This window comes from Talpa europaea (genome assembly GCF_964194135.1).
Source record: "Talpa europaea genome assembly, chromosome: 10".
Classification (NCBI taxonomy): domain Eukaryota; kingdom Metazoa; phylum Chordata; class Mammalia; order Eulipotyphla; family Talpidae; genus Talpa; species Talpa europaea.
The window spans coordinates 44,080,751-44,102,867 of NC_140077.1; the positions used below are offsets into that span (position 1 = coordinate 44,080,751).

The window sequence follows — 22,117 nt, forward strand, 5'->3', positions numbered from 1 at the left end:
GTGGTAATAAAAGAATATGTTATAAGAAAGACACTGGATCTTTTATTTTTTCTTTTGTTTTCTTTTTCTTTAAAAAACAAAACCAAACCAAAAAAAGCCTGAAGCAAAACCTTTTTTAGGAGTAGTTACAGATATAGGGGTAGGGGTGGGGGCACTAAAACAGAAAAGCAAAGCACCCAGTTGATGCCTTTCTGATTTTCTTCTCCATTTCCAAATACAGCCAGCCAACAAAGCCCAGTCATTTGTATGCCCTGTTCCCTTGCAAAAAAGGAGAAACAGAAGAGTTAAAGAATTTTGAAAGGATTTGTGTGTGTGTGTGTGTGTAAAAGTCAATGCTATAAATCTAAAACGAAGTCTGTTTTTTTTAAAAAAGTTTTAAAACAACAGGAAGAAAACACATGGAAAGAAACCCCTGGTGGACACCTGGTTAATTACGGACTGAGGCTCTTTTTAACCAGAATATAAAAAGGCAGAGGGCTCCTGGGGGGTCAAGGGGGCAGGACCTGCTTTGCAGCCTCTGCTACCTGCTTCCTTTTCAGCCACCCTCGCTCCCCTGCTGTCAACCCTTCTCCCTTCTTTTAAAAAATAACCCCCCACTGCTGCTGTCACTTTGCTCCTCCTTGGATTCCCTTGGCGAGCAGTGCTGGCCGGGGGCAGCTACTTGGCGTCCAGTTTGGCCATCTCCTGCACGTAGATGCCGATGCTTTCGCTGTCGAAGAGTAGGAAGTAGACATTCTTCAACGAGGACGCGCTTGAGTCATCAAAGTGGGCCGAGATGGCTTTGAGGGTCACCTGGGCTGCGGTCTGTTTGGGGAAGCAATTTCTGTGCCAAAGGAAAAGGAGAGCTGACGTCACTCTGGGCCCTTAACTGGCTCCGGGCCCCAGTTCCTGTAGCTGGGGTCTCACTGTCTGCCTCTGGTCCACACATGATCACCTATGAGCCCTGTCAAGGGACAGCCTGGGAGTGGCCACTGTCCCTGCTGTGTAGGTGCTACACTGACTCGGAGGCCCAGTGGTTTTAGCCCAGGTCATAGGACTGGCCAGTGAGCGGTGCCTGTGCTTGAAAGTCCTCAATCAAATTGAGCTGGGCTTTAAAAACACCACTGACGTGGCATTTAGAAGACCTGGTCTTCAAAAAGGCAAATAGAGGTTTTATTTGGTCCTTATAACTGGATTTTGTGCCAAGCATTGCTCATTAAAGGGCAAAGAGTGCCTTTACAATTCCTCTTTTGTGCCCTTCAAGCTGTCCTCAGTAACGCAAAGGGAGGTGTCAAGGTCATTTCAACATGGATGACTCTGGTCAGGGCCCAAGCAAGCACCAGAAGGCCAGGCCAGAACTGCCTGCCCGGCAGGGTGGTAATAACTAGCCTCAAGAGGACCTAGCCACAGTGTCCTTTGGGGCCAGTCACTAATCCCCCTTAGACGGGTGCAGGGTGGGTCTGCCTCGGATTTCTCACATGGATGGTGTGTCCTAGTCCAGCGCAGCAGGGCACGTGGCCCCAGCTTTGTAAAGAATTCAGCTGGCAGTGCTGCTGGGCCTGGGCCTTGGAGACCAGAGCTGTGTGGTGAGGTTGAGACAGGATGACAGCAGGAAGCTAGGCCTCATATTTCTCTCATAGCTTCCTGTGATTCAGCTACAAACAGAAGGGCTTTAGAGTGTAAATCACATCTATGTTACAGAGGGGTGTCTCTCAAGAGAGAGGGTGTTCAAAATTAAAGCCATAACTCGCTTTGGTGATGAACACAGAGGGAAGGCTGTGCTGCAGTTGGGGACAGCTACACTCATTATTTACCTGAAACCTGCTGCTGTGCCTGTTGGGGTCAGTGACAATTAGAGCTGTCATTTTTCTAACCCTCCAAAGCAAAGCCTCAGTGAGAGTCTTTCATCTCTCCAGGGGCACTTGACAAAGCCTCAGCCTCCTGGCCCTCCTGCCTTCCGGGACAGCACAGGGTACCCTAGAGATGCATGGGGTGGGGTCACCACATTCTAACACGGGGTGCTGCTGCCGGACCACAGACCAAGGCCTTCTGGCCTGGTGTTTCTGATCCTGGTTCACACAGCTGGCAGGCGATGGGCTTTGAACATGGCAGGTGCTGCAAAGAGAACTCTGCCTCCCACTCCACCCTACAGCTGTCTTTTCCTGTGTGTTTTGAAGGATGGAAACTGGCCTTCTTGGTTCTGTCACCTGGTTGACGGGCTTGGGTACAGTGACAGCCCTGGTTATGTCTTGTAGGGGTGCTGGAGTGGATATGAGTAAGTGGGGGAGCAGCTGAGTCCCAGGGAGTAGGCTGGAAGAATAAACTCAGGACCCCTCCTGTCCTCCTGGAGACCCACCTCCTACCTGCCGCTGGGGAAGGGTGGGAACGCCACGGACTTTAGCTTCTTGTCCTCTGCCGCTGACAGGCAATTTTTGATGGTCTCTTCAAGCTGCTCTTCACATTTGTCGGAGCCCCACTGAGGGATGTGGCAGTGGATGACAAATTTGGCTGCGAGTCCGCTGGATTGACTGACGGCAGCTGGGGTAGGAGAGAGAAATGACGCAGGTTATTTCCTACAACTTCGTCTTAGCAGGAGTTGGATGGAAACTCCTTGGGCCTCTTAGAGGTCTGGGGCACCAGGAAGTCATAGAGAAGTTGTCTGGACATTGTGCCCTGCCTCTGATGGGGACTGAATGTTTACCAGAAGCTGTATTGGAATTGCTTTGGATAAACCCTGATGTGACGGTGCTAGGCTTCCATTTGGTCTGCCAGCTAGTCATCAGGTGAGGCTGCCAAGTGACAATGGCTCCTAATCAAAGGGTCCATTCAGAATCCCCGCTGGTGGCTGTGGTAGACTGAGGACTGTCTTCCCCAAAATGTCTATCTCCTAATCCCTGAAACCCGTGCATGTCACCTTACATGACAAAAGGGACCTTGCACAAGTCTATGGTCAGGGAAGGGTTTTGAAAAGAGGAGATTGTTGTGGACCATCTGGAGAAGCCCTGAGTATCTCCCTATGCCAGAGAAGCGAGCAGGTCAAAGGCGGGAGAAGCGATGTGCCGGTGGAAGCAGGGCCTGGAGTGGTGCACCAGGAGCCCAGAACATGGGCGCCCAGAGCTGGGAGAGGCAAGCAGCGGCTCTCCGAGAAGGAGCCAGCCTTGCCAGCAACCAGCATTCACACTTGAGGTGGACTTCCACCTCCAGAACTCCATCAGACTAGATTTGTGTTGTTTGAAGCCACCACATTTGTGGTAATTTGTGGCAGCAGCGACAGGAAACTCACATAGTGGCTTTTCAGCTTTTAACAGAGCCAGATCCTGCTCAACAGACTGTGACTTGAGGACTCTCTCAGTTGGGAAGCCCTGCCTTTGCCTGTACCCCCTTGGACGGGGGTTGTCTTGAACACGCCTGAGGAGCCTGCAGAGAGCAGGTGTTCCAGACTGTGGAGTTATGCCAGCTTGCTGAATACGTTCATATTCCCCACCTTTGCTTTTTACTCCCCCAAGCCCATTCCTAACAGAGACAGAGCTGATAAGCACTTTGGGTGCTGAGGAGCCAGAGAGAGGTCCCTCTGGCTATCATGCCCAGAGGAGGGTTCTGTCAGGCCCATGCAGCACCCTAAGCCACCACTTTGAGGAGCTGGGGCTCACGGCACCAGTTACCGCTGGGTCCCAGGCCCTTCAGGTGACTTGGCTCTGGAAGCCTAGGGCCCTGGGGACAGATGCTGACTGCCCAAAATAGTGTTTATAACACATGAGTATCTGCCGCCTTCTGGAGCATGTATGGGGTGGGATTGAAAGATTTTTTTTGAAATATATGGTGCCCACCTAGTTGACAAGAAGTGTTTCCTAGAGACTCATGGAGAACCGTGACTGCACTTGCTGGGCAGGTGGAGGTGAAAGGCAAGGGACACTCTGCAGCCCCATACCCTCCCCGCAAGCCTGCCAGCACCCTGCTTCCCGGTGCCTGAGTGGGTGCTGACTGTCTGGTGAGTGAACAGTGAGCAAGGGAATCTGTTGGCATAAACACTAAGGAGGCCGCAGGCCTGACTGGTTGACTCCACAACCAAGTACCAGAAGCAGGATGTCCCTGTTGACCTCAGAGTCTGGGGGCTGCAGGAAGCAATGCTATATGATAGGGGTGAGCTTCATAAAAATTAAGTGAAAGAAGTCAGACAAAAGATTACATATTGTATGACTCTGTTTATATGAAATGTCCAGAACAGCCAAGTCCAGATTTGTGACAGAAAGTAGATAGATGGGTGCCAGGGGCTGGGGATGGGTGTGGCTACTTAACAGGTGGGGGGTTTCTGCTGAAGGTGTTAACAGATAAAAGAGCTCTGGACTCAGATGGTAGTGATGGCCGAACAACATTATAAATGTGCTTGTGGGACCTCCCCTGGTGGCGCAGGTGGTTGAGCACAGCACTGTGATGCTGTCTGCAGGCTCTATAGCGTGGATTTGATCCCAGCTGGCCGGCAAGAATCCCACATTTCCTGTCTCACCCGCTGCTCCCCTCGGCAGTGTATTTCAGTCAGTCTGCCTGCTCTGTTCTCCACTCTGTCTCTGGTGAATCCTCTCACCCTCCCGTGCATCTGGCCTGTACCCTGGTTCTCGTATGCATGAATAAATAAATCTTTAAGGAAAAAAAAATTATTCCATAAAAAAAAATGTGCTTGTGTGCTGGATGCCACTGAACTGTAATGTTACAATGGTAGATTTTTACGTATCTTACACACACACACACACACACACACACACACTCACATACACTCACACACACACACACACACACACAGAGTTACCTAAAACCCCAGACCATTCTTGTGGGTGATCAAATGCAAGTTGACTTGAACTGCCCAAATGATCAGAGAAATGCTATAATAACTTTTTGATTAGTTAGGGTCTGTTTGTTTTACGAACAAAATATGTGTATAGCATGCAGTTGTGGAGAGGAAGGTGGGTGCTGGGAAGGTGGGCCTGATTCCACGCTTACCTTCAGCAACCTCCAAAGGACCCTGGGATTTGCGCAGCTCCTTCACTGTTTCCAAGAACTCTTTCCCCCCAGCCTTTTCCAAAGCCTTACCTGTGGTGGAGAACAACAGCAAGTCATTGTGAGTGTTCTCAACCTAACTAGTTAGCACCTCGACATATTTTCAGAAGGTGAGAAAAAAAACCATGCTTAGAAGTGCGAACCAAACTCTGAAATTGAACCAGTTTCCCTAGAGGCAGGGGTTTCTGGGTTTCTGTCCCTGGGATTTAGATTCTGGCAAACTCTCTTAAAGGACCGTTTAAGGGAGTCATTTGGGCATAAAGTGATCTCATGACATGAATTCTGAAAATGATTTTTTTTTAAATTGAGGATCTAGAGTTCTGTTCTGTGTTCAGTGGCCGTATTGTGTTGATTATATTCACTGTCTTGATTGGATGGCAGCACCCACTCTGGAGGCATCCCACAGACCCTGCAGCCTGCCACCTGTTGCCAGAGCCACCCTTGGAGAGCCAGCCACAATGGGAACCAGGGCCTGAGGTGACAGATGGCTCAGGAGGAACCTCTGGGCGGAAAGCTCTGGGGTCTCATTCCCAATTCACCACCACCAATTTGTTGTAACTCACTGGGGTCAAAGGACAAGCACCGGCCCAGGGCAGCCTAGCATATTCCCCCGCCTAGTGCTAATTTGTAAGGACCTTTCTGCTGGGAGATCCCTCGGCCTTTGCTGTTAGGTCAGTTCCCTTCTCAATAGTTCAGGCTCCGCACAGAGAGGTCGGGGGAAGTCCCGCAGTGGGTAAGACCTCCCGCCCCATCTGGTCAGCAGGAACCCTGCCTATGTGCCCCAGGGGCTTCTCGTACCTCTGAGGTGACAAATGGCTGTTTTGTCCAGACTTAGAGGAGCACTGCTTTTAGGCGGGAGGGGAGGAATTTCCCCTCACATATTTTCATCTTCTCACGCATCTGGTGATCTGGATATGGCAAGTCTCAACTCTACACACGGCTATTGGTTATTGTATTTGTTATTACTCAGCTAAGAGGCTCCCTAGAGGCTAGGGAGTGTCTCCTGCTCCCCACTCAGAACCACACTACACTGCAGCTCATGTAGGGACAAATGACTATTCCACTGGGAGGGCATTCTCCATTACTGTGGTCTCCATTACTGTGGGTCTCAGTGATACAATTTGGAAACAGTGATCATAGGCTGTGCCCGGGGCCCCCAAGACTCCATTCTGTGCGCAGATCCCTCACCAGTGTGGATCTGCTGGATCACAGGGAGATCAGCAGGGAGAGGGCCATGTATCTGAAGGCATAGACAAGTTCACACTGAGAGGCAGGGGAAATAGGTCTACACGGCTGCCATTTGACCACACACAAAGGAAGAGTCTGACATGGCATCCTAAGCTGAGGGATATCTAGTTGGCCATGACTGACTTCATAAGAACTTGACAGAACAGGGCACTATTTACGCAATGGCACCTCTACCAAAGTCTCAGGACCTTACCTATATCTTCCTTGAGGTCAATTTCGGCTGTGGTTGGATGGACAATGCCCTCCACTCTCATGGAGCCAATATGGCTGATGTCACTCTGGGTCAGGGACAGCTGTATTAGGAAGAAAAATGGAGAATGGGGAAGGAACAAATCCTGTGAAAAATCTTCCCATTTAACCTCTATCTATCTATTCATTCTCAATCATTTATGCTGAATATCAACAGAGACATGGAGCCACCACCCCCGCTTTCCAGGTGTTTCCCAGCAGGCTCTCTCAAGCTCAGTGGATTTAATTTTCAGCTGAGTTTGCTGCAGGGTACACCTCTGCCTGTTCTTCAGGAGTAGGAGCAGGACTGCCTCTCCTTTTTCTTTCCTATCCCTTTAGCCTTCGCTCCCACTCTGGGTGGCTTCAGTGGTGGTCACATGGTCTCTGACTAGCTGCTGCAAGGGGAACCCCAGACTTGCTCTCTCTATTCCCCTCAGCACCCCATCTTCTTCCCAGAGAAGCAAGGATCCTCAGGTGTAGGGACATGGAGCCAACCATGAGCCAATCAGCTTGAGCAAAGCTCTGGGCTTCTGATCTGCCTGTGTCTGCTATCCTGCCTTTTGGGGACCAATCATCAGGCAATACTTCGGAAAGGCAAGTGCTATGTCAGTGCTGGTGGCAGAGTAGAGTGGAGGGCATTCATCATGGGCGTATGCCCCTCATGTGAGCAAGAACTTTATGTTCCCCTAGAGAAGAGAGACAAAGCTAATCATCGTGTAACTATGGACACCCCTGGAGGGGACATAAATTCCACCTCTTTGCTTGCCTGCTCCCATCAGTGATGACTTAGAAAGCAGCCACATTTATGCTGTTCTTCTAACACGTTCTTCCCAATCGCTTTGTAGTATTGTCAGCTGCAAGCTTTCAGCTACCAGAGATATGATTAACTGTTTCCTCGTGTATTTTGTTTCAGTCCCAGTTGACTTGGTAGATAAATTGTCTGTTCTGTAAACTTTATGCTTGTGGGAATGAATTATTTGCATGTCTGACTGGGTGGCTGTTGTGCTGCCAGAGACCGTTCAAATGTATGACCCTGTTTGTTTTCTTTCTAAAGTCGAGAAAGGCAAGGAGACTGAATTATTGGCAAATAATTCATTTCTAGCACCAGGGATATTCAGGAAACATACATTTCTATTTTCTCTTTTTGATAAATTACATTGAACCATGTCAGGTGGCCCTCCCAAAGGCTGTTTGAGAGGTTAGCGATGGATTTTTTTGGTGGGTAAGAAGTAACTGGAGCATGGGGAATTCACAGCAAAGCCAGTAAGGCCATCCTATCTACCAACCAGAAAAAGTCTCTCTACATACTTGTGGCTGACCATTGTCAGCATGAACAACTGTCAGCACCAAAGAGCTAGTTTACTTTCATAATGCAACATGGTTTTGGCTCTTTAGTTCAAACATGAATAATTCAAGACCAGAGTGAAAGTCACATTAGGGGAGCAAGGGCTGGAGGAGGCATCATTGCTTGTAAACAGTAGGTTATAAAAATGCAATAGTGTTTTACTGCCACACATTACAGTTCTCTTTATTACCTTCTGCCCTAGAACAAGGCTCTTAGAAGACAAGATGGTGAATCCATCCCCTGGCCCATCTTCAGAGGTGGAATTTGAAGTTCCTTCTTTATCGCTGTCCTTTGGTTTGGACTGTTGGTAGAGATCAGAAGGACAGATGGGAAATAATCCAGAAAAAGTCCAAAGTGGCTCTGTGACGTTCTCCCCTGGCTACTATCAACTTGGATATGAAAGGAATGGGTAAGGCATTGTTTTGCTGTTCTCGACAGTAATATGAGGGAAAGAAATGGGTGCTGCCCCAAATAAAGTGTGTTCAAGGTATCCACATGTACCTGAACCCAGGCACTCAAACCTGGACACAGGTGTGGTATTCGTGTTCTTTTCAACACCTTCAGCTTATGATGACAGGCCTCAGGAGCAAGAGTGCTCCTTTGCAGCACACTGCTCAGATTTCCTTCTCCCCCAGGTTTCCCGGGCCCAGCGGCAGTGGAGTGAACACTTATACACTCTTTCGTGTTATCAAGGGGTCTGTGGAATGACAATTTGACAAGCACTGCAGCAGCACTGTCCAATGGAACCGTCTGTGACTGCAGACATGTTCCACGTCTGGGCTGCTCAGTGCTATGGAGCACTGGAAATGAGGCTAGTGCAACCAATAAATTTAACTTTTAATTTGATTTAACTTTAATTATTTTAATTCATATTTAAATATCCACTTGTAGCTAGTGGCTAGTGTACTGGTCAGCCTATGAGAGTCCACCTCTGAGCTGCACCTACTTAGCATTTCAGGCTATCCTCAAACACCTGATCTTTCACGAACTGGACTCAGGCACCCCTCTATGGGAAACTAGAGGTTTTTTTTAAATTATTTATTCATTTTTTAAAAAAGATTTATTTATTTATGCATACCAGATCTGGGGTGTAGGCCAGAGATGTGGTGGGTGAGAGGATTCACCAGAGACAGAGTGGGGAGCAGAACAGGAAGATCTACTGAAATACACTGCTGAGGGGAGAAGCTGGCAAAACAGGAGAGGTCTGCTGAGCCATGTGGGTCCCTGGCTAGAGATCAAACTGGTGCTGCAGTGGCTGTGGATATCTTGGTAGTGCTGTGTCTTAACCCCTTGTGCCATGAGGGAGGCCCCTAGTGGTGTATATATATATATATATATTTTAGTAGGTAACATGGAGCTCACTAGAGAAATGAAAAGTGGAGTTCTAGGTTATCAGCTCTCACTTCCAGTTTTGGTGGGGGCAGTGGAAGGGATCTGGAAACATGAAAACCACGCAAGCTTTGGGTGTGGAAGCCGCTAACAGATCCTGTTTGGTGACTTGGGCTCTAGTGCCAGTGTCCCTTTATCCCACATGGACATCCTTGTCAATTTCCCCCATGCCAAGCTGTGGAGAGTCCTCAGTCCTTTGGTGATGCCAGCTCCACACTCGGCTTGGATCATTAAACTCCCTTCTGGCTCACCTTTTTAGACGTCCGAGGTTTGGCAGCCTTGGATTTCTTGCCCCCCTTCTTGCCTGAAGTGGCCTTTCTTCCTCTTTTCTCTGGGGGAGGGGAGAGGATCGTTTCTGACTTGCCTTTGGTCCCTCGTTTTTTGGCCAGCAGTTCAGGGTGAATCCTGGGCAGGACGCCCCCACTGGCAATGGTCACTCCTTTTAGCAGCTGAAGAGAGAAAAAGCATGAGTTCAGACAGCAGAGCTCCTGCTGGTTCTGGATTGGATGCAGTTGGCAGAACAAGTGTTAAAAAATGGTCTGTTTTCCCAAAGGCATTGCATAATACATGGTTGAATCGGTTCTCCCTGTTTCACTTGTATGAAGGAATCCTGTGATCTTGTACAGAAAGCACAGCAAGTGAAGCAAAGTGAAAGGACGATAGAGCTTGAAACCAGGGCTCTGGAATTTCAGACACAACAGAGGATAAAGGGCTTCCCACGTGGGGAGCGCAGCTTGACAAAATGAAGTTCAAAGGTCAGTGCTAGGGCTAGACCCCATTAATAACAGACCGGTGGTCTCCACACTCTTTGACCATTCATTCCATCAGTAAAACATGTTTGACTATGCACCTCCCGACTGATAAATGTTTAATTTAAATAAGTGACATACACGGCTACCCCAACCCAGTCGGCGCATCTAGCAGCTCTCCTTCAAGTGAGATCTGCAAGCAGGGTTGGTCCACAGACTGTTGGGTACTGTCTGTGACAAGAGGATTAGAGAAATAACCAGGAAGAGTCTAGAAATGTATATAGCAAGTTGACAGAATTATTGGGGACCTATTGGCACTAATAAAAACTGTGGCTTGTAGTTTGATTGTTTTCATGTTTTTTTCCTAGTGATTGTATTTTGGGAAATTGTCAGTCCATCATGGATTGGAAATAAGAACTGATTCTTCACCACAGGCAGCTGAGATGAGTGAGATTAGAAAATAAATATAAATAAAAATTCCTGTCCTCTCTACTCGCCACCTTGTGTATGTTTGGGGATTGTCCATTCCACTTTGGAGTCAGCTCTAAAATAAAAGGGTCAGTTCTAATCTATAAAGAAGGTCTCTCATGCCCTTATCAGAATAAATCATTAACAAAATCTGGGTGAAGAAACTATGAAAAGAGTAATACGAGTGCTCTGCTCTTGTCAGAGAGCTGTTCTTTATTTTATTTATTTATTTATTTTTAAATAGAGGCATGTTTATTTATTTATTTGTTTGTTTGTTTTGTTTATACATGCACTGGGTACAGTCAGAAGCGCGGGAGGGTGAAAGAATTCACCAGAGCCAGAGTAGGGAGCAGAGCAGGCAGAAGGACTGAAGTACACTGCTGAGGGGAGCAGCGGGCGGCAGGAGAAGTCTGCGCGCCATGTGGGACCCTCCTCCGGTGGCCGGGGAGCAGCCAGGGATCGAACCGGCGCCGCAGAGGCCGCGGGCAGCTTCGCAACCCAGCGCTCAACCGCTGCGCCACCGGGGAGGCCCCAGAGAGCTGTTCTTTAAAGAGGGAATGAAGGTCTGGCCAGACCCAGAATATATATATAATGGGATCTATTTAAGAGGCAATTTTATTGATCTAGCTAGCAGAATTTGCTCTTTTCTTACATGATCTGAATTGTCTTTCTATACGTGCACCTAGCAACTGGATCAGGAAATAATTTGAAGCCAGCCAGGGGAGCACACTGGTAGGTTGTTTAGCAAACTCATTCTGTGATTTCCCTCAAAGCTCCGGTCCCACCTGATTGAGCTCCTCGTCATTGGCGACTGCCAGCAGGATGTGTCTGGGCGCTATCCGGGCCTTCTTGTTGTCCCTCGCAGCATTGCCAGCCAATTCTAGAATTTCCGCTGAAATGACAAGGGGGAGGTTAATAGATAACCACAGACTGGGATCTGAAATTTCTAATGCTTTTCTTTGGAAATAGTCTTTAATTTTACGTTGTGATATTCACCTGTAATATTTATGACTGGACTTGGAAAGAAATCCAGAAAACTAAAAAAACCTCAGAATTCAAAGTAATTTACTTTAGAAGACCTGATATATGATCCTGTGGCAAAGTCTTCTAGTTGTTGCTTGACGTTGATAAATACCTTTCTTCCTTAACACGTGGACCTTTGATTTTTTTGTTGTGCCCATCATCACAGGACTGAAGACAGTATTTCCCAACCTCCCCTGTAGATCAGTATAGTCATGTGACGAAGCTCTGGCCAATGTAAGGCAAGCAGTCGCATTGTATGGTATGTTTGGGCAGTGTCCATCAATGAATGTCTGGGCCCTTCTTTTTCTGTTGGCAGACTGGGTGTGTGTGATGGCTGGGATAGGAGCAGCTGCCTTTATTCAAGAGGAAGAATTTGTGGATGAGAGAGCACAAGTTAGAAAGAACCAGAGTCTCTTATAATGGTATATCCTCCTCATCAAACTGGACTATCTTTGATAAGACTTCTTTTGCATGAGAAATAAACTCCCTTGTTTAACCCTCTGTCGGCAGAAGTTAATCCTGACCAACACAGAATCCATTAGAGGATTTGAGCAGCGCCATCTGAAGAGAATAGTGCTGTAAGTGAAGTGTGTCTTTGGTGTTCATTGAGACCCTCCCCACCTCCATTTCAGAGTCTCCTTCTCCTTTTCACTTGATGCCCCAAGTCCTAAAGCAAAGTAGGTTGGAAGAACTGATTTACACTATGAGAAAAGGAAATGCTTAACCAGAAAAGGGAGCTCCTAATGGGAATACCTATTAGGGAAGGAAAGTATGTTGGGGTTCAAGGCTTTTCTACATATCCCTCAGGACTTAAGCATATTTCTGACTTTAAAAAACTTGTTGCTTGGTAGGCGTGGAAGAGTTAATAAAAGGAATGCTCTTAAACCTATTTCATATACTATCAAAGCTTGAGTTAAAATTAAAAAAAAATCTATAGAATTGGTTTATGCTCCTTATGGGCATGCATACCTCTATCTTCTTTCATTTTTCTTCCTCAACTTGAGAGGATGTTATGCTAAATCAAATTGGTCTGCTTTCAAAAACATGAATGAGTCTTCAAGGAAAAATTCCTCTTAGAAAGCTAGAGGCAATGTGCAAATGTATTTTTCCTACTGATAATGTGGGGGGGAGAAATGTGTGTGTGTGTGTTGAGGGATTTTTCACTGTACAATGGCATAAACACTAAGCTCTAAAATGAACAGATGAGTCTGTGTGAATCTTTACAATCAACCTAATTTCAAATGAAATAGCACAGGAAATTGCCATCATTCATAAATCTATGGCAATAAAAAAAAACCTGGCATAAGTATGCATATTAACTAAGTAAATGTGATTAACAGAAAATTAGAATAAAATAAGCATTAGAGTTAAATATTTATATGACATTTCCATAATGAAAAGTGCTACATCATTACAAAATCCATTCTCACCACATCTTTCCCAGGTTATTAAGTGATGATATTGTGTTTACCAACAATTCATTTATATGTGACTGTGCTTTCTGAATTGAAGATGACAGTCCTGTTGGGACAACAGATAGAGTATTTGAAATGAATGCTGTGTGAGATCACATGGTTTGCTGCATTCAGGCAGCTGCCCAGTACTTTGTCTTGTGAGGGTACCCCTTGAAGAGCAATGTAGTTATGAAGCTTTCACAAACAGGCTTGCGGTATGACTTCAGGTAAAAAAAAGTACAGCTAAGCTCAGTGCAAAGGCATTTCCTGCACCTGTTTATCTGGGGCTGGGGGTGGCACACTTGGGAGGCAGGAGCACTCCCCTCGTCCTTTTCTGGATGGGGTGTCAAGGAGCCTTTCCGTTTTACGCTTCTGAGTAAATGAACTTAATTTAGCATCTTAGATCATCACTTTGCTGCCTCTGTCGCCTTCATTGAGAGGAAGAAGCATCCTTCCAAGTTGATCAAATAAGCCGTTACCGTGACAGGCAGGGCTAATGAAGTCCTACATGTTTAAAACCTTCAGGGAGATCCTGAAGGTCAGGTTGATGGACAGATGCACAGACATTAGAGCCACAGTCAGAAAATCTGCTGGAATCAAATCAGCACAGGATGAGACTAAAGGCAAGGATTCAGCAGGCAGTGCCCGGCTGGGCACGCAGGTGAGACTTGGCCAGCATGAGACTGGACTCCTGGACTTCTGAAATAAGTTATATTTCAGAGACATCATGAGCTCTGGTGCAAAAGCAGAGGCAGAACATTTTTCTTCAATAAGAAAAACTAATATGCAGCAGAAATCTAGACCAAGGAATTCTTTTCTCCATTAGATGTTTAGTCTGCCTTGTGACAGGGACTCTGCCATTTAAATGTTTAGAATGACAGTCATTATTAATATTTTCAAATGCTATTATGACAAATACATTTGCATGAACTATAAAAGTTTGCTACATTCTTTGGTGATTTTATTGACACTGGGAACATCAGTGCCCTTCTATTGGCAATCAATAGGAAAACTGGATTTCTAGAGCATGAATTTACTCCACTGAAAATTTTGTGGGAAAATCATTATTCCATTAAGAGGCATAGATGTCTGTGGAAGTCTCCAGGCTTCTCTAGCCAACTCCTCACCTGTAAGAAGTCATACTCCCAACAATAGTCACCATCTGGAATACAGCTATGCCTCTGGTAGTAAAAAGAGTGATGCCTGTAGCCAAAAGGGATGGTGGGAAGCTCATCATGCACAATATTTTGGAGAGCCCATGTCCTCTTATTTTGTACACAGTCTAGGCCAACACTGGATAGGTATCCCAGCCGCAGGAGATGGGATACCATTTGCCATAAAAATGATTAAAAATTATTCAGTTTGATATCTTATATTTACATTTTATCTGCTCTTGATAAATGCTAAATTCGTCCCTAGAATTTTCCTTGCTTTTGTTGGAGATGAGCATTGGGCCATTTACAGATCTATATACGGAAGAAGGGATGTGATGTCCATGAACTGTCCGTGAACTCGCCACTCCTTCATGTGTCTCCTGTCCCAGCCCCTTTTCTTACTGGCTTATCTACTTGCCCACTTGCTCTCCAGGTGATGCTGCCCCGGGGGCTGTTTGTGCCCTCTGCTTTGCTCGGAACTTGCAGTCTTTCCGGGAAACCCCATCTACCTGCCCATGCTACCAGATCTGCCCCTCCAGCCCTGCATGATGTCACCTGGACAGCCTCATCTGGGAGTTCCACAGTACCTCAAACTTTCCATGCCCCCCACTTCGAATCACTCCCCCAAACCTGCTCCTCCCATGGCCCTTGGAACTGATATCTCCATCCCCACACAGCTTCATCTTCTCCCTACCCAGCCCTCTCCCTCGCCCCCAGGCACCATATGGAGTTCCATCCACCTCATCAATCTCATATACCTTTGCCTCTTTTTTCCACACTCGTTGCCGTTACCTGAGTTAAGGCTCTCTTTTCTTCTGGCCCAGATAATTGCAGTGGATGTCTAAATGGTGTTCTCACCCCTAGTTTGGTCCTACTGTGGACTCGTGCCAATGATGGGTAAGCCTTTGTGCAAAATAAAAAGACACTTTGTGTCCTGATTTCTTGAGAAGGCCCTTTACTGCCATCTACTGGAAGTACTCCTAATAAATACACCAATGTGAGGCCTGCTGTGAATGATACTCTGCTTGTGCAGTTCACAACCTACACAACCGTACACGTGGCCTTGGCTGCCAAAGCAATCTTTTCAAAACACCAATGTACTAAATGAAAATCACTAGATTAAACATGCTTGGTGGTGTTAAATGAATAAATGCAGTTGTATGGAAATGAAGGACTTCTCGATTCCATTATGGTTTCATGAGGTGCCTTGAAAGGCAACCTTTTTAAAAGATCTATCTATTGTCAATTAAAAAATATATACTATATAACCTTTTCTTGCCATAAAAATGATTAAAAATTATTCAGTTTGGATATCTTGTAGTTATATTTTATCTGCTCTTGATAAATGCTAAATTCTTCCATAGAATTTCCCTTGCTTTTGTTGGAGGTGAGCATTGGGCCATTTACAGATCTATATACGGAAGAAGGCATGTGATGTCCATTCTGGGCGATGGAGGATATCTTGGGGGCAGGCCATTCAGCACACATTCCTCCCCGGATGGTACAACCTCTTCCACCTTGGGACTAGAAACTGCCTCTCATGATGATGGTGTGTGAACCTGAGGCCAGTCCAGAGAAATCAGGCAAGGCAGCCTGCATCTCTCCCCCAGAGTTTGCTGAAAATGTATGCAACTTTCATTTTGGCTAAGTCGTCAGCCTTCTCTTATGCCATTCCTATGGCCTCGGGTTTCCACTCAGAAGCAATGAATGGAGAGAGGAACTTCAGAGACCATAACCATGACTCTGGTAGACATAAACTGGCCAGATGATATCACTGGTCCTGGCGAGGCTGGCTCTCAGGACATCAGCGAGAGATGTCCCAGTTCATTTGGGGGAAGGTGAGCACCATTCACTACTGAGATCTGGGCAGGAGAGAAGAGCTGAACACTGCAACTTAAAAGCTCTGTTCTGAGGGTCAATTAGGAGAAACTGTGAAGGTAAAACTCTATGTGTCAGAGGAGGATGACTTTGATAGGCTGATGTCTCCACATGGGACATGGTGGTGTGTTCATCTGTCCTTAGCCATTCCCCCACTTCTGGGAGCTGGAGGAGTGACCTTCCCTCTCCACCACTCTCCAGCATCGCCAATTTTTCTCCCTCCAGCAGGGATGCTGTAACTTATCAGCACCAGGAATTTCTTGGGTTGTCTGGTGAGACCCAAGGACCCATCTTGGAATAAAGTTTCTTTTTCATCGTAGTGAAACATACATTATGTAAAATTTATCATTATAACCATTTTAAACGAATGACTCAGTAGCACTGATTACGTTCAGTGTCATGCAACCATCATCGCTACCTCCATTTCCAGAACTTTATCACCATCCTAAATGGAAACTCCACATCCATGAAACTGTAACTCCCCATCCTGCCCCCTCAGCCTCTGGCAACCAGCCTTCTGCCTTCTGTCTCTATGAATTTGCCCATTCTAGCTACCTCACATAAGTAGAAGTATACAATATCTGTTCTCTTGTGTCTGGTTTATTTCACTGAGCATAAAGTCTTCAAGGCTCATCCATGTTGGTGCACATATCAGAATTTCATTCTATCGTAGGGCTGAATGATATCCCATTGGTTGTGTAAACCACATCCACTCATCTGTTGATGGATACGTGGGTTATTTTCCACTTTTGACTACTGTAAATAATGCTGCTATGACTTTTGTGTATAAGTATCTGTTGAAATCTCTGATTTCAATTCTTTGAGCATATACCTATCAGTAGAACTGCTGGATCATAGGGTAATTCTAGGCTTAATTTCTGAGAGCCCACCAAACTGTTTCCCACACACTTCCCCATTTTATATGCCCACCAGCAGTTTACATCAAGGCACTGGTTTCTCTAAATCCACATAAGCACTTTTCATTTTCTTTTTTTTTTTTAACAATAGCCACTCTAATGAGTGTCAGGATAAGGCTTTAAATGCATAAAATATAGAGGATGTCAAAACCAATTACAATGAGATCTAATTTTCAAAGTATTAAAAAAATCTGGGACTTAGTAGTCTGTGTACTTCTTTATTCAAACATAAATGATGAGATCCAGTGGCAGGTCTAATAACTACAGTGATTTGAAATAAAGGTAAGTGTACATGACATCCTAGATATTTATAATAATGAAAATTTAGTAAGAGAATGTTGGTGATTTTAATCAGTGAGAAATTTCCAGGTGTTGCAGACACTACTGTGGTTTATTGCCCTATTTCACAAAGGAAGGAAATACTACATTTTAGGTATGGTTAGTGAGACTAAGGATAGACTCCAAGGACCCTAGACTCAAGCCTCTTCCACATGACACTTTCTCCCACCCCATCACCCATCAGTCCCTCTCTTTCCTTCTTCTGGACCAAACTCCCTAAAAGAGTCCCTATCTCCTTTGTCTCTCATTTACATCTCCTCACCCCCTTGCAGTTTGATCACCCACACCTTCCTCACCAAGTTTGCCATGACCTTGGGGTGGCAAGATTATTGTTCTTGCCACCTCCTCTTCTGATGCCTTCCCCTGCAGAGAGTGCAAAATGTACACAAGTTCACCGAGGCTCTCCAGGATCTGCCTTCTCCGCTTACTCCCCCACCAATCCCATCTCATCTCTCACCCGCTCCCATTTCCCAGCTCTGCTCCCAGCTCTTCCATTTTCCAGCTCCCAGAAGGGAGAACTTCCAGTAGAGTACTTCCTATAAACGTTGGGTCTCTATCTTTGTTGCTCCCCAACCTGACAGTCTCCTCTTAGCTTAACCCTCCCATTGAATCTGGCAAACACTTAAGAATTTCCTATCCTAGCTGCTCATCAGAATCATTTGAGATAACTTAAAAAAATCCTAATGTCAAGAACACAGCCTAGAATCTGCCAGGGTGAGACCCAGGAATCAGGATTTTAGATCAATCAACCTGGGCAAAGCCAGAGTTGAGGACCTGATTTAGGCTGTAATGACACTTGCTTTATATTAGGGACCCCCCATCACCCCTCCCCGCTTCCCAAAGCGTCTCTAACTTTACTGCCCAACATATATGTCATTTGATTGTGATAGGTTTGATGTTTTTCTCCGCCCTAAACCGGGTGAAGGCAGGATCACATATCTTCTTTCTGCTGTATCTGTAAGGCTTGATCCAAAGTAGGAACTCAGTCAACTCAGTCATGAATATTGAAGGTTAGTTCAAGGGTGACAGGAAGCTTTGGTACTTTGAACTCCCTGCCCACAGCAAAGTCAATTGATGCCCCCTCCAAAAACAACAGTAAAAACAACTAATACTTGATTTAAAATTCCCCTTTTTATTTACTCAACAATGACCCGAGATTCTACTAATAATGATGCATTCCTTTGTCTTAAAACTCCTTTCATTAAAATGCAAATACAGCTTGAAAATACAACACTTTAGGAAATTAATTATTTATACCTTGCCCAGAATGATTTCATCAGCTCTTAATAGAAAGGAGAGAAGAATTAACATTTATTGAATGCATCCTATGCAGCAGACATGCATTAGCTCAATTTTACAAATGTTACCTCATTTAACTCAGTTAATGAGTTAGCAGAGTTCAATGAGCTACAGCCGGAAACACCTGAAGCTCAGAGAAGTTAAGGAACCAGCCCAAGGTAACAGAGCTGGTGAAATAAGTTGCATTGAAGCTGACATCTAAGCCTGTGTCCTCTCAACTCCAGCCCCCCTTTGGAGGGTAACAAAAGCACAAAGGATGGGTAGGAAAGGACATAGAGGAGACAGGCCTGGCTGCATGGAGGGTAAGGAAAAATGTCAGGCTTTTCTGCCCTCCCGCCATCAGGATAGATGATGGATCCTTGCGGTCCTGAATGCATGCCTGATGGCGGGCACCTGGAGTAGGGTGTGGGCATAGGTAGATTGGATTCACCTGGGCTAAGACTGTACTTTTTAAGGGTGGCGTCACGGGGACGCCAGCAGAAGCCAAAAGAGAAGCCGAGAGAGAAGCAGAAGCAGAGATCACCGGAGAGCCCAGATAGAGTGAGGATTTGCTGGGGGCTGGGAGGACTGCCAGCCTCCCGGCCCCCCAGCACACTTAACTGCTGTGTACCGGGTAAATCCCAATAAAAGACCTGCAAAAACCACTGAGGACTCTGACTCCTCCTTTACCCGGTCTGTTGGATATTAGAAAACCTGCCCTGTGTCCTGTCCTGACACTATACTGCAAAAGACCCACCTCCCATTCCTGTTTGACCAGCAAGGCTGGACTGGCCCTCTGTAGAGAGGCGCATAGGAAGGTACCAGTACTGTTCTATAGGCAGACCCACAACAATAAAGGAGAACAGGGCCTCCCCTAGTGGTGCAGCGGTTGAGTGCTGGGCTGTGAAGCTGCCCACAGCCTCTGCAGCCCCGGTTTGATCCCCGGCCACCTGCAAGGGTCCACCATGGTGCGACAGACCTCTCCTGCCGCGCCCACTGCTCCCCTCAGCAGTGTACTTCATCAGTCTGCTTGTTCTGTTCCCCACTCTGGCTCTGGTGAATTCACTCACCCTCCCACACTTCTGACTGTACCCAGTGCTTGTATAAATAAATAAATCTTTAAAAAAAAATAAAGGAGAGCAAAATTAGAAAACCATCAGCTTCATAGAACCAACAGAAGATGCCTCCCATGCTCAGGTTAATGTTATTTATGTACATTGAGTTCTAGTCTTAATACACCAGGAAAATGGATGTTTAACGAGGAATTTGGTGTAAAGTGCAGAATTTTTTTTACAAAAGGAATACAAACCCTCCACCCTGCCACCTTCTGCTGAGGCCTAGATTTTTGTGTACTGCATTCACTTAAAGCAAGACACAATTTGGGGGAGGGCTGGTCTAGAAAAAGCACATTCTTGGGAGTTCTCTTCTTTCGTGCTGATCATCTGTCCTTCTTGTGTCCTCTTTTCTCTCCTAAAGCCTGCAGAAATTGATTTTAGCTCAGCAGGCAAGCCGAAACCCCACCACTACCGCAGCAGCCTGAACACAGCCGCAGGGGGAATTAGAGCGTCGGTCCTGGCCTGTGTGGGAGGAGCCGCTGGGAGGGGGTGGGGGGGGACCCACTGTTCACTTTACCTGCCAGGTACTCGATGACGGCCGCCATGTAGACCGGAGCACCCACGCTGATCCGGTACTTGAACGTCCCTTTCTTCAGGTAGCGCATCAGTCGCCCCACCGGGAAGATGACGCCGGCCCTGGCTGACCTGGACAGCTTGGACATTTTCTTCTTCCCGCTTCGGCCCGACATCTTGCTGCAGTTTTCCTCTCAGCTTGCTGATTCAGTGGTCTCCAGACACCAACACAATGCTGAAAAGAAAAGGAGTCAGTGTGAGGAGGAGCAGTTGGCAAACATCTTGGGAACAGTGGTGTGGCCCCGGGCACTGTGACTGTGTCTGACCTGGGGGAGGCGGCTGGGCCTGCAGGTGCTGCGGGCAGGGAGGCTCCCGGACTTGGGTACATATCCCCAGCCCATCAGACCAACCCAGTCCCTATAGAAGAGCCAAAGAAACTGTCACTAAATAGAGCTGCCCAGAGAAACTGATTTTGGACTTCTGTCTTCCAGATCTATTAAGAGAGTAGATTTGTATTGTTTTAAGCCTCTAAATTTGGGGATAATTCGTTTCAACAGCAACAAGAAAATGAAACGGTCCTTTTGGGCTCTGATTTACTTCTGCCTATTTTAATAAAAGTCACTATAATACGGTCATGCCTATTATAGTGGTCAGCTTTGACCACAAACTCAAAGCTGATGTGTTCAGTTCTCAGAGGGAAACCCTTTTCTAAATTCCAATAATGTAGCATTCTTTAAGTGTTATTGAATAAGCTAATGCAGAGGAACCAAACACAACAAATTAAAAGCCATAAGGCAAATCAAGCTCTTCCTCTTTGGAATGGGAATCCAGGTTGATTTTGAACAGCAGGAGGTGACTTCAGTCCAGTACGCTGAGAGACATGAATGTAATTCATTGTCATTTCAGGAAGCCAGCTTATGTGTGAAGATAAAATGATCGTACATGTCTGAAAAAGTCTTTGTAAGGCTAAAATAACTCAGAGAATTGTAACAGTTCAACCTATTGGTTGGAGGAGTCTTATGATCAAAAAATGAAATATCATTCAGAATAAGTAAAAGCAAATTACAGAGGACAAACAAGCAGGACCAAAGAAAAGGAAAGAGAAATTTCCTAAGAATTGTGGTAGAGTCAAAGCTCCCTGCCCCAAGGGTCACCATATTCTCAGTAGCTATTTCCTTTGGGGATGGAAAATAAGAAAGTCAACAATAAATTGCAATTGGCGGGCCTCCCGGGGTGGCGCAGGCAGTTGAGCGCAGCGCTGTGAAGCTGTCCGCAGCCTCTGCAGTGCTGGTTCGATCCCAAGCACCAGCGAGGGTCCCACATGGCGTGGCAGACCTCTCCTGTCTCGCCCGCTGCTCCCCTCAGCAGTGTATTTTGTCAGTCTGCCTGTTCTGTTCCCCTCTCTGTCTCTGGTGAATCCTCTCACCCTCCCGCGCATCTGGCCTGTACCTCGGTTCTTGTGTAAGTAAATAAATAAAAATCTTTTTAAAAAATTGCAATTGGTTCCATCCATGGAGACGTCCATCTCAAAAAGTGACCATGTCAGCTTGCCCACAGCCGAGGTGGCCATGAATCGACCTAAGAAAAGGTCTAAGATGACGATGGAAGAAAATGTTATGTGAACTCAAGGCTAATATGAAGGCCCCAAAGCTGGGATTCACTTAACTGGATGGAAGAATGAATTTAGAGTTCAAATTTCTGAAATATCCAATTATCCCCTATTGTGACTGAGCAGTTTTATATACAACCTATGAAATTAGCAACAACCCCATTCTTACCACGCTCCTATCTGTGAGGTGAAGGCCAGGAGTTTGGGGTGTTTTATTACACACTTCCTGGACGTGATTGTTTAAGTGCTTGTGTGTATTGAATACTTACCACACTCCTATTTTATATGTCATTTTGTCTCCAAAAGATGGAGGTATTCATCAAAGTTAAGTACCAGCAAAGATGGGCAAAATGCCTTAGACTATGATCTCTTTCACAGG

The 22,117-nt window shown here is 46.1% G+C and overlaps 1 protein-coding gene across 1 annotated transcript; it reads right to left on the reverse strand.

Annotated features, from left to right (window-relative positions):
* Positions 1-657: 657 nt before the first annotated feature.
* On the reverse strand, positions 658-20,305 carry MACROH2A2 (macroH2A.2 histone; the record flags this gene model as incomplete). The annotated part of the gene is made up of 8 exons (XM_084244827.1): positions 658-823; positions 2,343-2,517; positions 4,975-5,064; positions 6,473-6,572; positions 8,043-8,153; positions 9,493-9,690; positions 11,244-11,350; positions 20,134-20,305. 8 exons carry the CDS (start codon positions 20,303-20,305, stop codon positions 658-660), a joined length of 1,119 nt encoding a protein of 372 aa, XP_084100953.1.
* Positions 20,306-22,117: the final 1,812 nt, after the last annotated feature.